General features: G+C 36.7%; 1 protein-coding gene across 14 annotated transcripts in view; it reads left to right on the plus strand.

Moving 5' to 3' along the window:
* GRIP1 (glutamate receptor interacting protein 1) overlaps window positions 1-18,611 on the plus strand; it is a gene marked incomplete at both ends in the record, with an annotated part of 711,985 nt that overhangs the window by 556,626 nt on the left and 136,748 nt on the right. For all 14 annotated transcript variants that reach the window (XM_080705916.1, XM_080705922.1, XM_080705911.1 and 11 more), the window contains 3 exons: window positions 7,456-7,539; window positions 11,802-11,877; window positions 14,652-14,797. In XM_080705916.1, the coding sequence (XP_080562042.1) occupies window positions 7,456-7,539; window positions 11,802-11,877; window positions 14,652-14,797 (306 nt within the window). The remainder of the gene's footprint in view (window positions 1-7,455; window positions 7,540-11,801; window positions 11,878-14,651; window positions 14,798-18,611) is intronic.

Raw genomic sequence — 18,611 nt, forward strand, 5'->3', positions numbered from 1 at the left:
CTACGTACCTTTGATGAAGCTACTTAAATGTTCTATGTCTCGATTTTCATATCTTTAAAATGGGAGTAACATTAGTTCCTACTCATTACTCATTAGTTCCTACTCATATATTTATTATGAGGATATTTGTAAAATATTACCTTAGAACAGTGCCTGGCAATATAAAAGTTTTTAAGAAAAAATAAATTAAACATTAAAAATAAATTAAACATTCGGTAGTATAAGACAGGTATAATTATCACAATTTTTTCTCACTATAGAGACTTAAGTATCTTTCCCAAATTGGTAGTCTTTAAAGTCCATATTTGAATCCAGGCTTCCCATGTACTTATTTACCTGAGATAGACCTTATACCATATGTTTTTGCTGCCAGAACAGAATAGCTTAAATGCAGGGTAGCAAAAACACACAACTTCCCACCTCTAAATCACTCACAGTACTGGGAAAATCTCCATTTGGGGCCCAAACTGATTGTACATTGTTGGTTAGAATCCATTTGTTTTGTAATGATTTATTGAGCACCTGCTATGTTCCAACCACCACCACACTTTAGGAGCTTATATTCTAGTGGAGTTTATATTTTAGCAGGAGAAGACAGGTAATAAAACAAAGCCATAATAAATTAGTAAATTATAGAGTATGGGTCATGAATGCTATGGGAAAAAAAATTAGAACAAAGAGAGAGGTTGGAGTGACAAGACTGGGTGTGGGATTCCAGTCTAAAATAAGTGGCTGAGAAACAGCCACTGCAAAGGTGGTATTTGCCCATGACTTGAAGGAGGTGGGGGAGATGGCACCATGGAGTTCCCAGAAGGTACAGCCAATTCCAAGACCAAAAGGTAGAAATATACCTGAGATTATTCGGGAAATAGTAAGAGGGGCAGTTGTGGCTGGAGCAGAATGCACAGAAAGATAAGAGTTGAGATCAGAGGTCAATGTCCTACAAGGCTATCCGGCAGGCCTTACGTTTTGCTCTGAATGATGCAAGAAGTCACTCTATGGTTTGAAAGAGAGCAAAACCACAAATGCAATCTGATTTATGTTGCAAAGTCTTTCTCAGGCTGCTATGTTGAGAACAGACTGCGGGAGACAAGGTAGAAACAGGGAGGCTGCTGCGCTGATCCTGGTGAGAGGTGACAGTGGAGATAGTGAGAAGCGGTTGCCTTCTAGATACATTTTGAAGATAGAGGAAACAGGACTTCCTAATGGATTGGATGTGGTTTGTGCAGAAATAAGGGAATCTTGACTAACCCCAAGGTTGTGGGCCTGAAGGATGAAGTTACCATTAATGGGGGTGGGCAAGACTGTGGGGAGAGGGCTCACTTGGGGGAGGACATACAGAAGATCATTTGAAATACTACATTTGAGATGTACATTTGACATGCACAAGGAAATGTCCAGAAAAGAGCTAGAGAAACGGTTTGGTGACAGATCTGGGCTGGAAATTTAAATTGAGAGTAATGGGACTAGAAATAACATTTGAAGCTTGGGACTAGATTAGAGCCCTTTGGGAATAGTGACCAGATAATTAACAAGTTGCTGTTCTTAACATAAAATGTAGCACTGAAAATGTGGTACTCATTTTATAACAAAATTAAATTAAGTCCATACTAAATATAACTTGCTATAATATATATGTATCTTTTTCTCAAGAGCAGGGCAATACTCTTAAGTGTTAAAAACTTGTATGTGTTACTAGTTCAATGTCTGATTTGCCCATTTCTATCTCAAAAGCCTCAGGAGGGTTATTTAAGTTCTCTGAGCCTTCAGTTTCCCAATAATATGAACTAATATATTTTTATGTGGTACTGGGGATTGAACCCAGGGGCATTCTACCTCTGAACTATACCCTCAGCCCTATTCATCTAAAAAAAATTTGAAACAGGGTCTCACTAAGTTGCTGAGAGCCTATCTAACCGCGAACCTCCTGTCAGCCTCCCAAGAGCTGAGGTTACAGGCATGGGCCACTGTGCCAGGCTTTTTATCATTATGATATTACTAGTATTATTCTGAAAGCACTGTGTTTTCTTGCACGTTAGAAGAGACAGTTTGCTTTGAAATCATTCTCTCAAATCATTTCCATAGTGTTATGAAAACCAGATATCTAGGGTTAATGCTCCTTGATTGTATATCTGCATTCCACTGTGTACATAAATATCAACAAAATATAACCTTTTCCTAAAGGAGCTTTTAGTGTAACTTTCAGGTTTTGACCCCAAATGGAGATTTTCCCAATACTGTGAGTGATTCAGAGCTGGGAATTTGTAGGAAGACTTGAAGGAGATAGTGCAAGTCAAGTAGGAAGTGGGTACAGCAACAGAGTGAGATGTTACGGCCCCATGCACAGGGTAAGCCACAACAGATGGGATCCTCAGCAGAAGGGCACCAGCAGAGAGGCTGTGGATGGAGTGAGGCCGGAAAGTAAACAGGAGCCGAATACGGAGGGCTTTTCACGTCACACTGGTAAAGCTGGAATGTCAGCAAGTGGCCAGGAGAGAGTCCTTAAGGCTTAAAACCGCATCATCAGACTGGAACTTTTGGACTTATCATTTTGGAGGCCAAATGGTGACTAGATCAGATGCGATCCATCTAAAAACTGTTACAGTTTTTAGATTTACAGTTCTTTAAAAGAGGAGTGATATCCTAAGTGTGTATAGCATTCATAGAGTTAAAAAGGAATGGTTGGATACCAAATGGTTAGGAGTAAAAGCCTGTCGTGACTAGACGATTACACTGGCTTTTTCTCCCTCACACAATAAAGTTGATGGAGAGCCAGTGCTATATTTCTAAATGCAAAAGTATGGATTTTCATGGTAGAAATCAGATAGAAGAGGTCTCTTCTCTAAGGATAATCTCTGTCTCTTTTTATTATGTTTAGAAAAATTAATAAGATCATTGGGTTCAGTGAGGTTGGAGGAATTAATAAGCCTTTCCTTCACTTAGCTCAGACTATGAGAACAAAACAGACCTGTAAGAATTGGCTGCTAAAAACTAAGGTGTCCAAGGCCAAAACCAGCAACTCCCTAGATCACAGCAATCTGAGGCTCAGCCAACCCCAGAGTCCAAACGGAAAGAGCTAGAGGTAGGATATGTGTTTCTGTGATCTGATAGAGGAGAGATTGAAGTTTGACCTTGGGCATTTTATCTTTTCTAAGATTTGATTTCTTTACCAAAAAAATGAAAGAAAGAAAGAAAGAAAGAAAGAAAAGAGATGATTGGTCTGCATGGACTTTATAGTTCTTTTAACTCTAAAATTATATGGTGCTTTGGACGCAACTGTATCTTAGGTACTTAGCATTTAAAGTTGGCCAGAGCAGTGCCTTTGAACTTTGTGGTACATAACTCCCATGTAATTTTGAAATGTTAAACAATTCTGATCTGTTTTCAGTTGACACCTAAAAATCTCTATCAAAAGCTTAAATACTTGGAAATATTCTGGCATGTCGTCTATTTAAATACTGTTCCCATTTAAACTTTGGGACTACAGATTTCCCTTACTTAATAAAAAAGAAAAGCTGTCATATGCCAGGCAGGGTGGTACACATCTATAATCATAGTACTTGGGAGGCCTGAGACAAGAGGATTATAGGTTCAAAGCCAGCTTCAGCAACTTAGTGAGGCTCTCAGCAACCAATGAGACCCCGATTCAAAACATAAAATAAAATTTAAAAAAGGGCAGAGGTGGCCGGGCGTGGTGGCATATGCTTGTAATCCCAGCATTTGGGAGGCTGAGACAGGAGGATCGTGGTTCAAAGACAGCCTCAGCTACTACTTAGTGAGGTCCTTTGCAACTCAGTGAGACCCTGTTTCAAAATAAAGAATAAAAATAGGGCTGGGGTGTAGCTCAGAGGTAGAAGGCTCCTGAGTTCCATCCCTAGTATCACAAAAAAAAAAAAAAAAGGGCAGGAGGTGTAGAATACACCTGGGTTAAATCCCCAGTACCACACTCACACACAAAATATCTGTCATAGAATCTGATTGGCAAAGGCAGTCCTTATTGCTAAGCAATTGCCTGAATCAGACTAGCTTTTTATATAAATGAATCCTCTCTTAAATCAAGTACGTATGTTAAAGCATGGCCTTGCACAGCCTTTTTCTCAACTCTAACCCAGACAGACAGCTTATAGACAATGGTGGCAGTAGTGGAGCTGGTGATGATGGAGCCAGGATTGGAGGGTAAGGATTCATTCTGGAATTGAGTCTAAATGAGCACCACTTCTTAGGGGAGAACTTCCTGTGGAAAGGGGACAAGAGGACAAGCCTGGTCACATGAGCACATTTCTGCCTTCTGCTTGCATCTCATAAACTCAGTGACAAAAGCAAGATACACAGACAAGCATACCCGAATGAAGTGCCGACTATGTCTTTCATTCTCCTCTTAAGGTTGGAGTTGGTGGGGAAGGCATACATACTTTAGAAAAACCTAATCTATCATAGTAAAATAACTGTATAGAGACACATTCATATTCACATATAGAAGCAAGAGGCACCAATACAGCTACGATACTGAAGAGCAGCTTTACAGTGTGCACCTTGTTTCAACCACACCTTTCATTTTGTTTTTAATTTCTTTGATGAAACTTTTGTTGCATTTTTGGATACACACACACACACACACACACACACACACACACACATGCAAAGTAATGACTGAATACTGGCTATCTTGTAATTAGTATGTAAACCTTTTTTCCAATAGTCAGTAATGCAAATAAGAATTTTGAAGATCAAATTCATTTAATTATGATAGAATGTAGTTAGCAGTCACACTTACCATTGTAAATGATGAAGAGGAATAGTGTAGATGATCTAAAGCTGTAGATAATCCCAAATGTCTTTATAGCGACTTTTAATTTGCTTGTTAGATTTTTGTGGTCAGCAAGATTTAGCTAAAGCAAAATTAAAATGACAGTACCCTGCATTCGAGAACAGACATCCAGCCAACAAAGACAGGTGGCCCAGAATTAGAATTTGGTTGTATATAATTGAAAGATGATTGATGATTAAATAAAATAATATTTGCCAGCCATTTTGAGGAGTTCTGGGCACACAGTAGATCCTCATCAGTTATTTTCCCCATCCCCTTTGATTTCTCATTTACCAATGGAACAACAACATCATGTTCTTTAATCCATTTCTGAACGTGCAGTGTTCACTTGTGGAAATAAGAAAACATTTGGTTTGAACCCAGTGTTGTTTTCAATTAATTAAAACTATACCTCACCTCTCTCAGCTGTTTGTGTATACTGTTTCTAGTTGATTAGAATGAACTGAAATTCCCCCGATAGCAAGAATATGACATTTAATTAAATCAGAAGTGCACCAAAACATTTGTTCAGCTGTAGGTTTATGTTTTTTTCCAGCAGATCCAAGTTCTTATTGCAGTTTATGTTTCAGCCTGATAGCGTGCAGTCTTGTAAATTTAAATATGTACTTTTCATAAACGCTTCTACAGAATTCCTTTGAGAGTTAAGATTTTCTGATGATTAAAAATAATGTTTAAATAAAAACACTAGCTATTTTTGTAAGTGGGAAGGGGACTATATTTTAAAAATGCCTTTAAAATTCTATCTACAGATGTTCCTTGATTTTTGATGGGTTTGCATCCTGATAACCCACTGTTAAGTTGAAAATATCCTAAGTTGAAGTTGCTTTTAATTCACCTAGCCTACAGAATAACATCACTTTGCCTAGCTTAGTCTCCGACATGCTCAGAACACCGGCATTAGCCCTTAACTGGGCAAAATTATAACATCGAGCCTATTTTATAATAAAGTATTAAAGAACTTATATACTTTATTGAATACTATACTGAAAATGAAAAACAGAATAACTGTGTGGCTATACTTTTTATACTAACATTTTTGAGGGGGAAATATTGGAGATTGAACCTAGGGACATTCTACCTCTGAGCTATACCCCCAACCCTTTTAAAAATTTATTGTTGTTGTTGTTTTGAAACAGGTTCTCACTCTATTGCTAACAGTCTAACTAAATTTCAAGGCTTGTCTTAAGCCTGTGACTTTCCTGTTTCAGCCTCCCGAGTAAACTACAAACAGTAAAGTTGAAGATTGTAGGCCAAGTGTGCTGGCACACATTTGTAACCCCAGCACTTGAAGAGGCTGAGACAGAAGGACTGCAGGTTTACAGCCAGCCTCGGCTACTTAGTGAAGCCCTCTGCAACTTAGTGAGACCCTGTTTCAAAACAAAGAATAAAAAAATTAAGACTGGGGTATAGCTTGAAGGTATAATTCCCTGGGTTCAATCCTCAGTCCCACAAAACTAACTAACTAAATAAATAAAAATAAGTAAGTTGGGAATTGTACTTGAACTATCATAAATCAAGGACCATCTATTTTTATTTATAGTTTTATGTAATAAACCCTTTAGGACCTAGTAACAAAAATATGTTAGAGACAATATAGTGTTAGATAATTAGATACAATTGAACAATTTTTAAAAAGGTTCTAAAGCCATATACTTCTACATATCACTTTTTCTGTCTTCCTAAATCAAAACAACACTGTGTTTATAAGAGTAAAATATTAATTTGTAAAAAAAAACTTTGTTTTTTTAAATGCAGCAATAGTGTTTATACAACAAGAATTACTTACTAGCTTCTCCCAAAGTAGTCTTACAGAATATCTTAGCTTCACATAACTTACGCCCTCATATATGTGTATAACATAATTAGAGATTGCAACTTGGCGATGCAGTTTCATTTTGTGAAATGAGAGCAATAAACAGGCAAACAACATAAGCATGGTGATATCAAGTAAAATTAAGTAGATCTTTATTTTCTTAGTAGGAATATTTTGAATTAGAGTTTCTTTTGCGCTCCAAGTGTTAGTTGGGTTGCTGAAATATTTGTTTAATAGCTATTTATATTTCAGAACATCTATTTGCATCAGCTTAATCGTTTGATAGGAATTTTAGAGTAATACTTTTTCTTCTGGTACCAGGTGCAAGAATAAAAATAAATGTAGCCCTGATTGGCTAGTAACTCAGGTAAAAATAAAGCATGCATATTAATAATTCTGAAGACATCTTTACTTTTGTCTTCCTCCAAAAATTAAATTAATTTAAAAATGCAAATTATTTTGCATTTTGCAAAGGAAAATAGTCCTACATATTGAAGATTGTCTTTCTTGCTATGTAGAGCTTAAACAATGTAAATATCATCCTTTACCTAGAAACTATCTACTCAAGAAGAGAACTAGCTATGCTTTGGGTTTCTCATAGACCTATATGAGTCATTTATGTAGAAAACTATTTTATGGTGTTTGTAAGTCATTACAATGACTTTTTCTAACATTTTATTGAAATTATTGCTTTCTTATTACTCCAAGAAAAAATATTTGCAAGAGAGCTTCATCGTATTTCATACCACATTGAAAAATTTGGAAATGTTACTATAACTTGAAACTTACAGTTTCCTCTATTTCCAATTTGCAGCCGTACAAGGATCAAGTGTTATCTTCCGAACAGTGGAGGTAACATTACATAAAGAAGGCAACACCTTCGGTTTTGTAATACGAGGTAGGTGGTGTTTAGAAAATGTGAAATGTTAAAAACCCTTGGAGAATTTGTCAATGAAATATTAAAAGTGAACAGGAGAGTCATCCTCAAAAAAATTGTTTCCAATGTGCAAAACTACATAAAGATATTCATGCTTACTCTTCTTCACATAAACAAAATATAGAATGGGAATCACGGTAGAATTTTAGTCTGCTAACACAGAGCAAGCGGCCACTGTTTGTAAAGTGTCAATTCACCATGCTCCTCCTAATCTGTCACTGTTCACCAGTGGCCTTTCCCTTTTCTATATCACTGAATCAAAAATGTTCATGAGTATGGCTTGGCTTGATTTAATACATAAGGATTAAGCAACTTTGTCTAAATTAATTTCTCCTGAAATACATTTTGTTATTGTAGCTTTCTAAAAATGGATTTAAGATGATCTAATCCCTGGGGTACCTGCGTGCATCAGCTCAACTCATTTGACTATGGATGGCATTAATAAGAAAGGTTTCAAGTAACTCCAACGTGTCTATGAAATTATTAATTCTGAACTATGATTCCAGCTTCTATCATTTTGTTTTTCATATCAGTGATTTCATCCCTGAAAGACTATGCCTATGTTAAAAACGCTTCGTTCCTATTATGACAATGAGACTCAATAGAAATTTTTTAACATTACTCATGTTTTTTTTAATTTTTTAATTTTATCTATAGTATTTTATTCTTCATCACAGTAAAAATACTGTCAAAACTATTAAGTATTAATTAACATTAAGCATCTTAATAACTATACATGCATCAAAGACTGAAAGAGATGCATTCATTTGTATATACTTGTCTTAAGTGACTGAGTTTCAATCAGTCAGATATTTTTTAGGCATGCAGCAACATGTTAGCAGAGGAGGGATAAGTACTGTCCAGTCATAAAACAAGATCCGTATCTACCGGGAATTACAGTCCAAGGGATTTAAAACACAAGATAATGAAGCATCCAAGTGAAAGATGGGGGCTAGGAACTCATTGTATGGTTTAGATCCATGGGAACTACATCTTTTGGCCATGGCCCATTTTTAGGAGGAACAAGAGACCCCCAAGATCATTGACTATACTGTTCCTTAGTTCCTGTTTTAAATAACTGAATGAATAAAATGAAAAGTCACTGCACAAGTAATTGAGATTGAAAGTGGTATATACAAATTGTGTGTCTGTGTGTCTGTCTGTCTCTCTCTCTCTTGCAATATAGGTGTGAAATAGAAGTAGCCATGAATCACATATACACATGCCTTAATTATTGAAAAGCCACAGCAGAAAATGCTGGTGGTGCATATATTTGCTATGTAGTTAATCTGTAGCAAATCAAATTGCCAATGACATAGCCAAACCAATAGCATTTTATTATTAAGAAATAAAAATAGAAGCAATTGAATCCCACAATTACCTTAAAACATCTGGTGATGTAATACTGCAAAAATGTCTTTCCCATAGTTTGCAGTAATTTCAAATATCTGTGAGCACGCTAAAGAAGTGCAGACTTGTGCATCTGGAATGCTGGTTTGTCTGTGGGTGGCACTTAATAAATGAATGCGTGAATGACTAATTGAATGTTGCCTAGATTTGTGCAAACATCAGACTTCTGGGTATTATTCTTATTTTAAAACTTCAGGTATAATGAACCAATTTTAGTTGCCAAGTACCATATTTGTATACGATTTCAAAAACTTCCTTACCACTGAAATTGATTGAATATGAAAGTTTGCAGTACTTTGATAATTTCAAAATGTGAATCAGAGAAAGGGCTTGTATTTTACTTCAGTTTGTGGTCCATCTCTATAAGGTTTTCCTTGCCTAATAGGTGGCCACCACCCATGTCTTAAGAAGTCATTGGTTAATCAGAATAAGAAGGTATGGGGGGGGGATAAATTACTAGTATTGCTGATAAGACATTTTGGCATAGATAGGATTTGAGTTAAACTTAGATCAATGGATAATGCCAGGAAAATAAGAAAAAAAAGAGGTAGTTATTGCAAATGAAACATGTCCATTTATTACGCCAGAATTTCTTCTTAACCTGTTCGAGTGGAACTGAGAACATTAAAATATGCTTTTAGCTGATTAACAGAATTATATTTCTAATACTAGAAGTGCTGGGTTCTGAAATCTTGACTCCCCAAACAATAGAACTTTGTACCCATGCAGTGAAGGGTGATGCCCTGGCCTACACCTTGGTGAGCTACATTTCAGTATATTCCTTGCCACCAAAAAAAAAGGAGATGGATTGAGATAATAGAAAAAGCACTCAGCCACTAATTTTGTTTTTCTTCTTTAGACAAGAAAACTTGTCTGATCATTCCCAACTAAAAAAATTGTGAAGAGAGGTACTCATTTAACATGTGCTGCCTGATATTTCGATTTGGTTTGTACTATATGACCCTGGCATTGATTTTTTTTCTAGTGCTAGGTATTGAACCCTGAGTCTTGTGCATGTTAAGTATTTGCACTACACCCCCCAGCTCAGGCACTCATATTTTTTTAAAGCAGTTTAGGTGATACTAATGTGTATTATTAAGACCAGAGAATATCCCTGGTCTCCAAGTGGCCTCTATTTTGCTTTGTGTCTCCAAACTTCTAGAACATAAGTGAATCACACACTTAACTTGGCTCATTATTTCAGATAATTAAAATTTGTCACAACATCAAGAAATTTCAAACTATCTTACACATTAATATGCATTTGACGTTTCATACTTAAACTTGGACTTACAAATCAAAACTATGAAAAGGTTTCTTGCTGGCTTCAACCTCCATCTTTTTCTAAATCAATACTCCTCTAGGGGAAAGAAAATCTATATTTTTATGATCCCCTTACAAAAGAAAAAATGCATTTTAATTTTTCTCTTAGGCTAAATTATTTTTAGTTGCCCTCTCAACCTGTGCCCAGTTTGGGAAATGTCAATCTGTTCTTCTAGGCAAACATAAAGAAAGTAGAGCTGACAAAGCCTTCATGTTTCCAAATACTAGCAAACTGGAGACCACCCAGATATACAAGAACTCAGGACACTTGAAGAATAGTTTTTAAAAAGTGGAAATATTCATCCTTACAATGAGGCTAACTGGTATATAATTACCACTTTCAACTTTCAGAAAAGTTTGTAGAAGATACATGTTTGTCTTTCTTTCTTTTCTTTCTTTCTCTCTTTCTTTCTTTCTTTCTTTCTTTCTTTCTTTCTTTCTTTCTTTCTTTCTTTTTTGGTACTGGGTTCCTGGAAGCCCTTCTACCTCCAGGCTACACTCCCAGAACTATTTTATATTTTTGAAACAGGGTCTCTTACGCCAGCGCGGCTGGCTTCGAACCTGCGCCATCCTCCTGTCTCCGCTTCCCAAGCGCGGGGATTACAAGCGTGCACCACCACGCCCGGCTACATGTTTGTTTTTCTGATCTAGGTAATGAAACAAAAACCAAGGGATGAAAGTTAAAGGGAGATAGATATCAATTGAATATTAAGAAGAACTTTCTAGCACCCTGGGTGTACAAATATGAAATGCACCATCTTAGATCTAGCCAGTTGTCCAGCACTGGTGGGTCTCAAGCACAGGCAAGGGGAACAGAGGTTACAGGGTGTTGCATGAAGGGGTCCTGGAGTGAAAGAGAATTAGAGTAGATTACCTTCCATTGTGAATTTTCTACTTTTCTATGTAGAAATTTTTCTTATACATAATTAAAATCCCCATTTAAGTATGGCAATTGGCTTGACATAACCTGCTACATTTGTCCCTCAGTTTTTTAATTCCCCACTTCAGCCATTGACATTTTTTTCTCTTTTTTCTCTTTTTAATACTTGGATGTTTTTCTCTTTACTTTAGCTTTTACTTTCTTGATGTCAGGTTTTAGACACATTTACACACCTGCCTTACTATAGCCCAGACTGAGTGACACGTGAGACATGTATCTGTGCTGTGTTTATAACTGACAACTAGTCTGATTGGACCAGCACCTGCAATTAGTAGAATCTCTTACCTTACCAGTTATTCAATGTTTAATATATCACTCTGAGCACAGCCATATATTTATTGAGACATGGAAAAAATGTTGGCTTCCAAAACATATTCCATATAAAATGAATAAGACCTTTAAGGCTATTACATGCCAGCGGGAAATTTTCCATGTTTTCCTTCATACATCAACAAATGCATTGCCATTTCTCAGCTGGCATTTTGTTAAGTGAATTTTTTAAAATGGCAACAATAAAGTATTTTAAAGCTGCATTTCTCTTCTTTGCCAGGGGGAGCACATGATGATAGAAATAAATCTCGTCCAGTTGTGATAACATGTGTTCGTCCTGGAGGGCCTGCTGACAGGTAAACTTCATCTTTCTGCATCGCAATCCAAAATATATTATATAGAGCTTGAGATTTTGGCATATAATTTGGTTTATAAATTTCATAGCAAAAGATAAATATTAATCAAATATGTTAGAGTGCGAAAACTAAAAGAATTTGAACAGTGGAATCAGAAAAAAAAATAGGATTTGCCTCCAGTTTCTATACTTACTACACTTTATCATTGGCAAGTAACTTAGTTCTGAGCTAAATTTCCGCCATTTCCATTCATACCTGCCTTTCGGGTTTGTTCCTTTTTATCAAAGGGGAGATATATGGTATCTTTAGGGAGTCTTTCTTGCAGGAGACACTTAAGAAAGCAGCCAGCTCTTTCAAGGCAGGCACTTGATATGCATGCTCTTCCACATCTAACCTCCCCACTGGGAAGGCAGGTTATGGTCGGTTTCTTACTGTTATCAGCATTCCTATAAAAGTTACCATTACTGTGTGTGTGTGTGTGTGTGTGTGTGTGTGTGTGTGTGTGTGTACGTGTGTACGTGTGTGTGTGTGTGTGTGTGTGTGCACGTGTGTGTGTGTGTGTTTACTGGGGATTGTACTCAGAGTGATTCTACCTCTGAGCTATACCCCCAGCCCAATTTTATTTTTTAGATTGAAATAGTTCTCACTAATTTTGCTGAGGCTGGCTTCAAACCTGCAGACCTCTCGTCTCAGCCATGGGCCACCACACCCAGCTTAATGCTGCCCTTTGGAAGTGACTTTTAGTAAAGCAGAAAGAATTCTATCAGTCTCTAGAGAGTTTTCACCTCCCTCCATTTCTTTTCTGCTTTCCTATCAATCAGCATTGTTGGGTCCCAAGTAAACTCACTTTGGAGATAATTATCTATTACTTTTTCCACAGCAAAGGCCAACTCCATAAAGATGAAGGAACATGACTTTGGATATTGTTGAAGGATAGGTGGAAAGTGTTCTGATTATTGCTGCCTTGCTCTATTTCAGACCAGAACAGGTTTTAAAACCTTTTTATGAAGCCAGTTGTGGTGGCACACTCCTCTAATTCTAGTACTTGGGAGGCTGAGACAGGAAGATCACAGGTTTGAGGCCAACCTCAGCAACTTAGTGAGATTCTGTTCAAAATGAAAAATAAAATAGGGTTGGTAATGTAGCTCAGAGATAGAATGACCCTAAATTCAATCCCCGAAACCCCTCCCCAAAAAACTTTTTATGATTTATAAATAATAATAAATACTGTCTATTAAACATGTACTGTGTGCCAGAACCTGTGCTAACAGCTTAACCAATATCATTTTATTTTAGCCTTATATCCACCCTGTAAGTGAGGTACTTTATTGTATCTCAGATGGCATAATGAAGTCCCAGTGTAGTTAGGTCACTTGCCAGTTATTAGGAGGAAGAGTTAGGACACAGATCAGGTCTGTTTTCCTTCAAATCTTATACTTAACTCACTTTTTAGAAAGATAATGTTTCATATAAAATAAGGAAAAAGGGAGACGCTAGTTTCACACCATGCCAAAGTATATTTACCTTGACCACAGATAACACAAAGTCAAAACTTCCAGGGGAATTTTGCCTTTTCCTCTTCCCATGCTTCTCTTAGGAATTATTCCTTTTGATGAAAATAAAAGTATGCCCACTTTTTATTCACATTTAGGGTTTGTGAGCAATGTATTATCAGATTAATTTAGAACCTAAGGAAATCTGAGCAGTAGAGATAAAAATGTAATCAAAATACTTAGGCGTTATCTCAATGAAAGACATTTAAGAGATCATTTGTATTCTCTCCAGATCCTAAATCTCTATGTGGTTGGATTTTCTCCTCTCAGTGCTCCTCCCTAAATCAGAGGACATAATCTAGAAGGCACCCTGGCCCTACCTCTGTGGTATCACCAATGTCCCGAGTTGTCATCTCCAAATGCCATTAGACTCTGGTCACAGCAGGGAGAATCCTGATTGTCTGCTTCTTCCAAAGAATGTGGGACTGAATCAATTTAACGATTGCCAAATGGCCTTATAAATCATTAGGGAAATTCACAGAGTAGGAGAATTTCTCACCAGCACTCCCAATTCCACTTGGGTTCCCTAGTAATAAATCGAGTAAAATTAAAAGGCTTTCCTGCTCACCCGACTTTGGGAAAATAGGTGAATGATATTTATAGACTCCAATAAATCAATTTAAGACTTCCAGGCCCAAACCTACAGAAGAGAAAATATGCCTTTCTTTACTTTTGTACCCCAAGAGTTAACTGTGGTTAGCTAGGTTATTTGCTAATGTGTAGTTATTTTCTCATTACATATTTTTTTTATTTCAGCAATGTTCTGTGTAAAGCTACCTCTTTACACTTTGTGTGCACGTGTGCTTGCACATGTGTGTGTGCATGCGTGGTGTGTGTGTGTGTGTGTGTGTGTGTGTGTGTGTGTGTGTGTGTTTTGCTGGGGACAGAAGGCAGGGGCATTCTACTTCTGAACTACACTCCCAGTTCTGTTTTTTATTTTCTATTCTAAAACAGAGGCTCACTAAGTTGCAGAGGGCCTCACTAAGTTGCTGAGACTAACCACAAACCCGCAATCCTCCTGTCTCGGCCTCCCAAGTATTGGGATTATAAGCAGAGTACCACACCTAGTTACCTCTTTACACCTTTACTGTCATACTTGTTGCTTAAAAAGAAATGCCAGTGGGGGGGCAGAATGTGTGTAAGAAAATGACTGGCTAAGTGACCATGCTAATCCTAAATTATGATAAATTAACAAAGACTATTCCTTTATTCTCCCTTTAGAGAGGGCACAATCAAACCTGGAGATAGGTTGCTCAGTGTGGATGGAATACGGCTTCTTGGAACCACACATGCAGAAGCCATGAGTATTCTCAAACAATGTGGACAAGAAGCAACGCTGCTGATAGAATACGACGTCTCAGTAATGGGTATGTCGGGGTCCTGAGGGTGTGATCTCTAAGTCATCTTACTGTTCGTCCCTGATAAGCCACTTTGGATTAAGTATATATTTTTCTGCCCTCCTGTAGCAGACAGAATTTCATCAATACTATATCATTTTACCAAATTTGAGTTCAGGAATTGGTGGGTGATACTTTTCAAAGGTGTAGAGTTCTCTTGCTGACGAGTTTCAATAAATTTCATTCGGCCAAAGTATTTCACTTAGCAATAAGCTATGCTGTTTAGATTTTCATTTGGTGGCAGAGTAGCAAAGTATTTTTTCCTCTCAAGTCACAAAAAATAGTGTTATTAACTAAGCAACCCTTACTTTTCTTTTACTGTATGGACTGGCAGCAACAAGAGATTTCTTTCCTTCTTGTAACTTCACAATCTGAAGCCAGATAATCAGAGTTAATAGAAATGACTATTAATTTCATCATCAGATTTAGGGACAAGAGAAAGGAAGGGGATATGCACCACTGATCAAAATTAAAACTCAAATGTGGTATTATTGCCTTAAGAAAAAGTTATAATGGAGAGTAACTTTATTTTTATACTCAGACCTATGGTAAAACTGGCAAGATGTTCCCATTTGGTTTTTAAAAGTTTGGAGAGCCAAAGTTTTGTGTTTGGTTGACTGATGAAGAAAAAATTATCAATGGATTGGGACTGGAAATTGAAACTTAAATCCTGTTGTAAGTACTCCTTACAAATATCTGACTTGATCATGTGGTTGGCTTTTCCAGCCTGTTTTATGCTTGTGAGATGGAGCAGAGAAAGAGACTAATTCTAGAAGTGCCAGCTCCTTCATTTTTTATTCTCTGTGGTTCATGTATAACAATGTTATTTAAGAGTATTCTTCATCTGCTGGCTGAACTTAAATGTCTTGGAGAGACTCTGAGATTCCTCAAGGAGCTTAAAGTATGAAATTTAAGGAGTTTTTAGCACAACAAATGGCCTCATATGACCTGGACAGAAAGAAATTCACAAATGAATATCTCTCTTTCACTTCCCTCCCTTCATGTGTCTTTGCTCCTTTCTTTTCTTTCCTTCCTTCTTCCATTTCTTCTGGTATAGGTTATTTCAGTTAGATTCTGATAAATAAATTGGGTTCTGTTTTCAACTTTATGGATTTCTAGCTATTGATCTGGACCATGTGAGGATTTTTTCTCTGCCTTCTTTGCCAAGTGGAAACTAGCCACGTCTATTTTAAAAGGCAATTAAGAAACTAAAATACAATTAAAGAAGATCTAGTTAAAATGATGAGACAAATGGATTAACAACATTTAAAAATCAATCAGCCATTGGGCACATTTAATTCATTTATACACTCTAAAATTTTTATTGAAGTTGGGCAGAAGAGTACATACCTGTAATCCCATTACTTGGGAGGCTGAGACAGGAGGATCATAGATTTGAGAACAACCTCAGCAATAGAGCAAGACTCTTGACACTCTAGGTAGACCCTGTTTCCAAAAAATAAAAATAAAAATAAAAATAAAAGCAGACTGGGAGTATAGCTCCAAGGTAAAGCACCCCTGGGTTTAATCCCCAGTACAAATTAAAAAAATAAAAATAAAATTTTATTGAGCTAAATGGCAGGTACCAGGAACATAAAAGTAAACCAAACAGTTTTAGTTCTTACCCTAGTGAGAACTAAAATGGATGGGAACAGAAAACAAGAACATTACCACCAATAAAGTGTAATCATTACAACGATATGATCATTACCATGAAAGACTTAGGCAGGAGCCAGGCATGGTGGCGAATGTCTTTAGTGCCAGTATCTGGGAGGCTGAGCAGGAGGATATGGCGGGTTCAAGGCCAGCTTTAGTAACTTAGAGAGACACTCAAAAACTGCTGAGAGTGTAGCTCAGAGGTAGAATGCCTGAGTTCAATCTCCAGTGCCACAAAAAAAAAAAAAAGAAAGAAAGAAAGAAAGGAAAAGAAAAGGAAAGAAAAAAGGAGGAAGGAAGACACAGACAGACATCGGCAGAATTCTGTTCTATAGAATAAAGGCAGGCACACATAAACAATGGCAGATGCTTTTTATATAACTTTTATGTTATAGGATATTATTCAGGAGCTCTTTCTAGAAGTTTAGTAGTATAATAGGTGCTAAAGTGATAATTAGTGGTATCAAAGTCAGATTAATCTAGATTAATAATATAATATCTAAATTTTATCTAAAGAACCAGTTATTATATTTTAAGTTATATTCCTTATGATATAATCAGAAAGGTTCTGTAGGTATTTTTTTTGCCACTACTCCACACATGTTATGTGAGAAGACCAGCATCCATCATCTCAGAGATCCCTCTAGCTTTAATGTTTTATGGGAATTTAGTAAATTCCCTTAAAAGATTTGAGAAGCTATCAGTACTGCTATGAACAACAATGGTTTAAAATGATATTTAACTTTAGTTGAAACCCTTCTAAAATGGTTACAGCTAAGCCTACAGTCTAAAAAGTTAGCCATTTCCTTATTAATCATGTCAAACCTAGCAGTCCCCTGACAGTTACACATTTCCTGACAGTTATTTCCAGCATTCTTGTAATGGGCACAAGGCCAATGAGCGCCTGTGAAGCCATTATCTATGAGGATTTTGATCTTGGCTAGATGAGGCATTTAATTAATTAATGAAAATTTGCTTAAAATTCTCTCAATTTCATACTGCATATGATGCTTCTAAATTAAATATATCCTTTAAAGGACAAATTAGCCCTTTAATTTTAACATATTTTTGAAAGATGAAAAGCTGGCAGCTCTGTTGGGGGAGCAGTTTCTCTCTGTGTGATGTTTCTATGAGGTCACCTACATGTATTAGTTAGACTAAAATGACTTTTCCTTTTAGAGGAATAGTAGACACGTACTTCTATTGATCATAAGGTTAGTTTGGGGCCATCTTTTGTAGACTGCCATCAAAATACTAATCAAGATTACCTTTCTCCATGATTGTGTACTAATTTTAAGCTTTTTTTGTATGATGAGCTGGAGGGAAAAATGTAATATATAACCATAATTTTAAAAGGGGCAGAAAACTGCAAGATTCACTGTTGGGCATGAAACTCTTTTCTCTCTTCCCCACATATTTTAGTTATCTTTATCCAACAGCATTTACTTCATTGCTTACTATGTAATTAAAGTATTATTTTTAGGATTAATTCTGATATGCTGGTAAGTGTTAAATTATCAGATTAAGTCCAGCAGTAGTGCTACCAAGGAACTTGTCTATATGGTTTTTGCACTGAAGCTGGCTACCAGATACCCCAGTCAAATCACTCAGGAGAAACAGTTGCTCAATATAATCATACCCACTGTAGTCCCCCTACTTCATCCTGAATCTTACATATGACACCTCAAAAACCACCACTATAGTGATAGAAACAGCATCCCCAAAACTGTCTTGAGGTCAGGAGGTCAGAACATATTGGTAAAGACCCTCCAGTTTCCTTTTGGATGAACAAAGGATTTCTCAACTGTGAATTCTCAGAAACAGGTTGAGATCATACTTTTGGTATAAATTTATCAAGAATACACCAAAGTATTCAACATCTTTCTGTAGCACCTAGTTTTCATCACTGGAAGGTGTTGTGCTGATGGAAGTGAAGTAGGAAATGGAAAGCCAGCCCCTTTCACCTGTTCTCTACTGAAGCGAGGTGGCTCAGTACAGTCTGAATGTATGCCACTTTCAATATGTTCCACAAAAAAATAAAAAAATAAATTTAAAAAAATCCCACTTGAAGTCACCATAGCACCCAATGGAGTCATCCACAAGAGACACTAAATGACCAGTTACTATA

Source organism: Muscardinus avellanarius, assembly GCF_963383645.1.
Source record: "Muscardinus avellanarius genome assembly, chromosome: 11".
NCBI lineage: Eukaryota > Metazoa > Chordata > Mammalia > Rodentia > Gliridae > Muscardinus > Muscardinus avellanarius.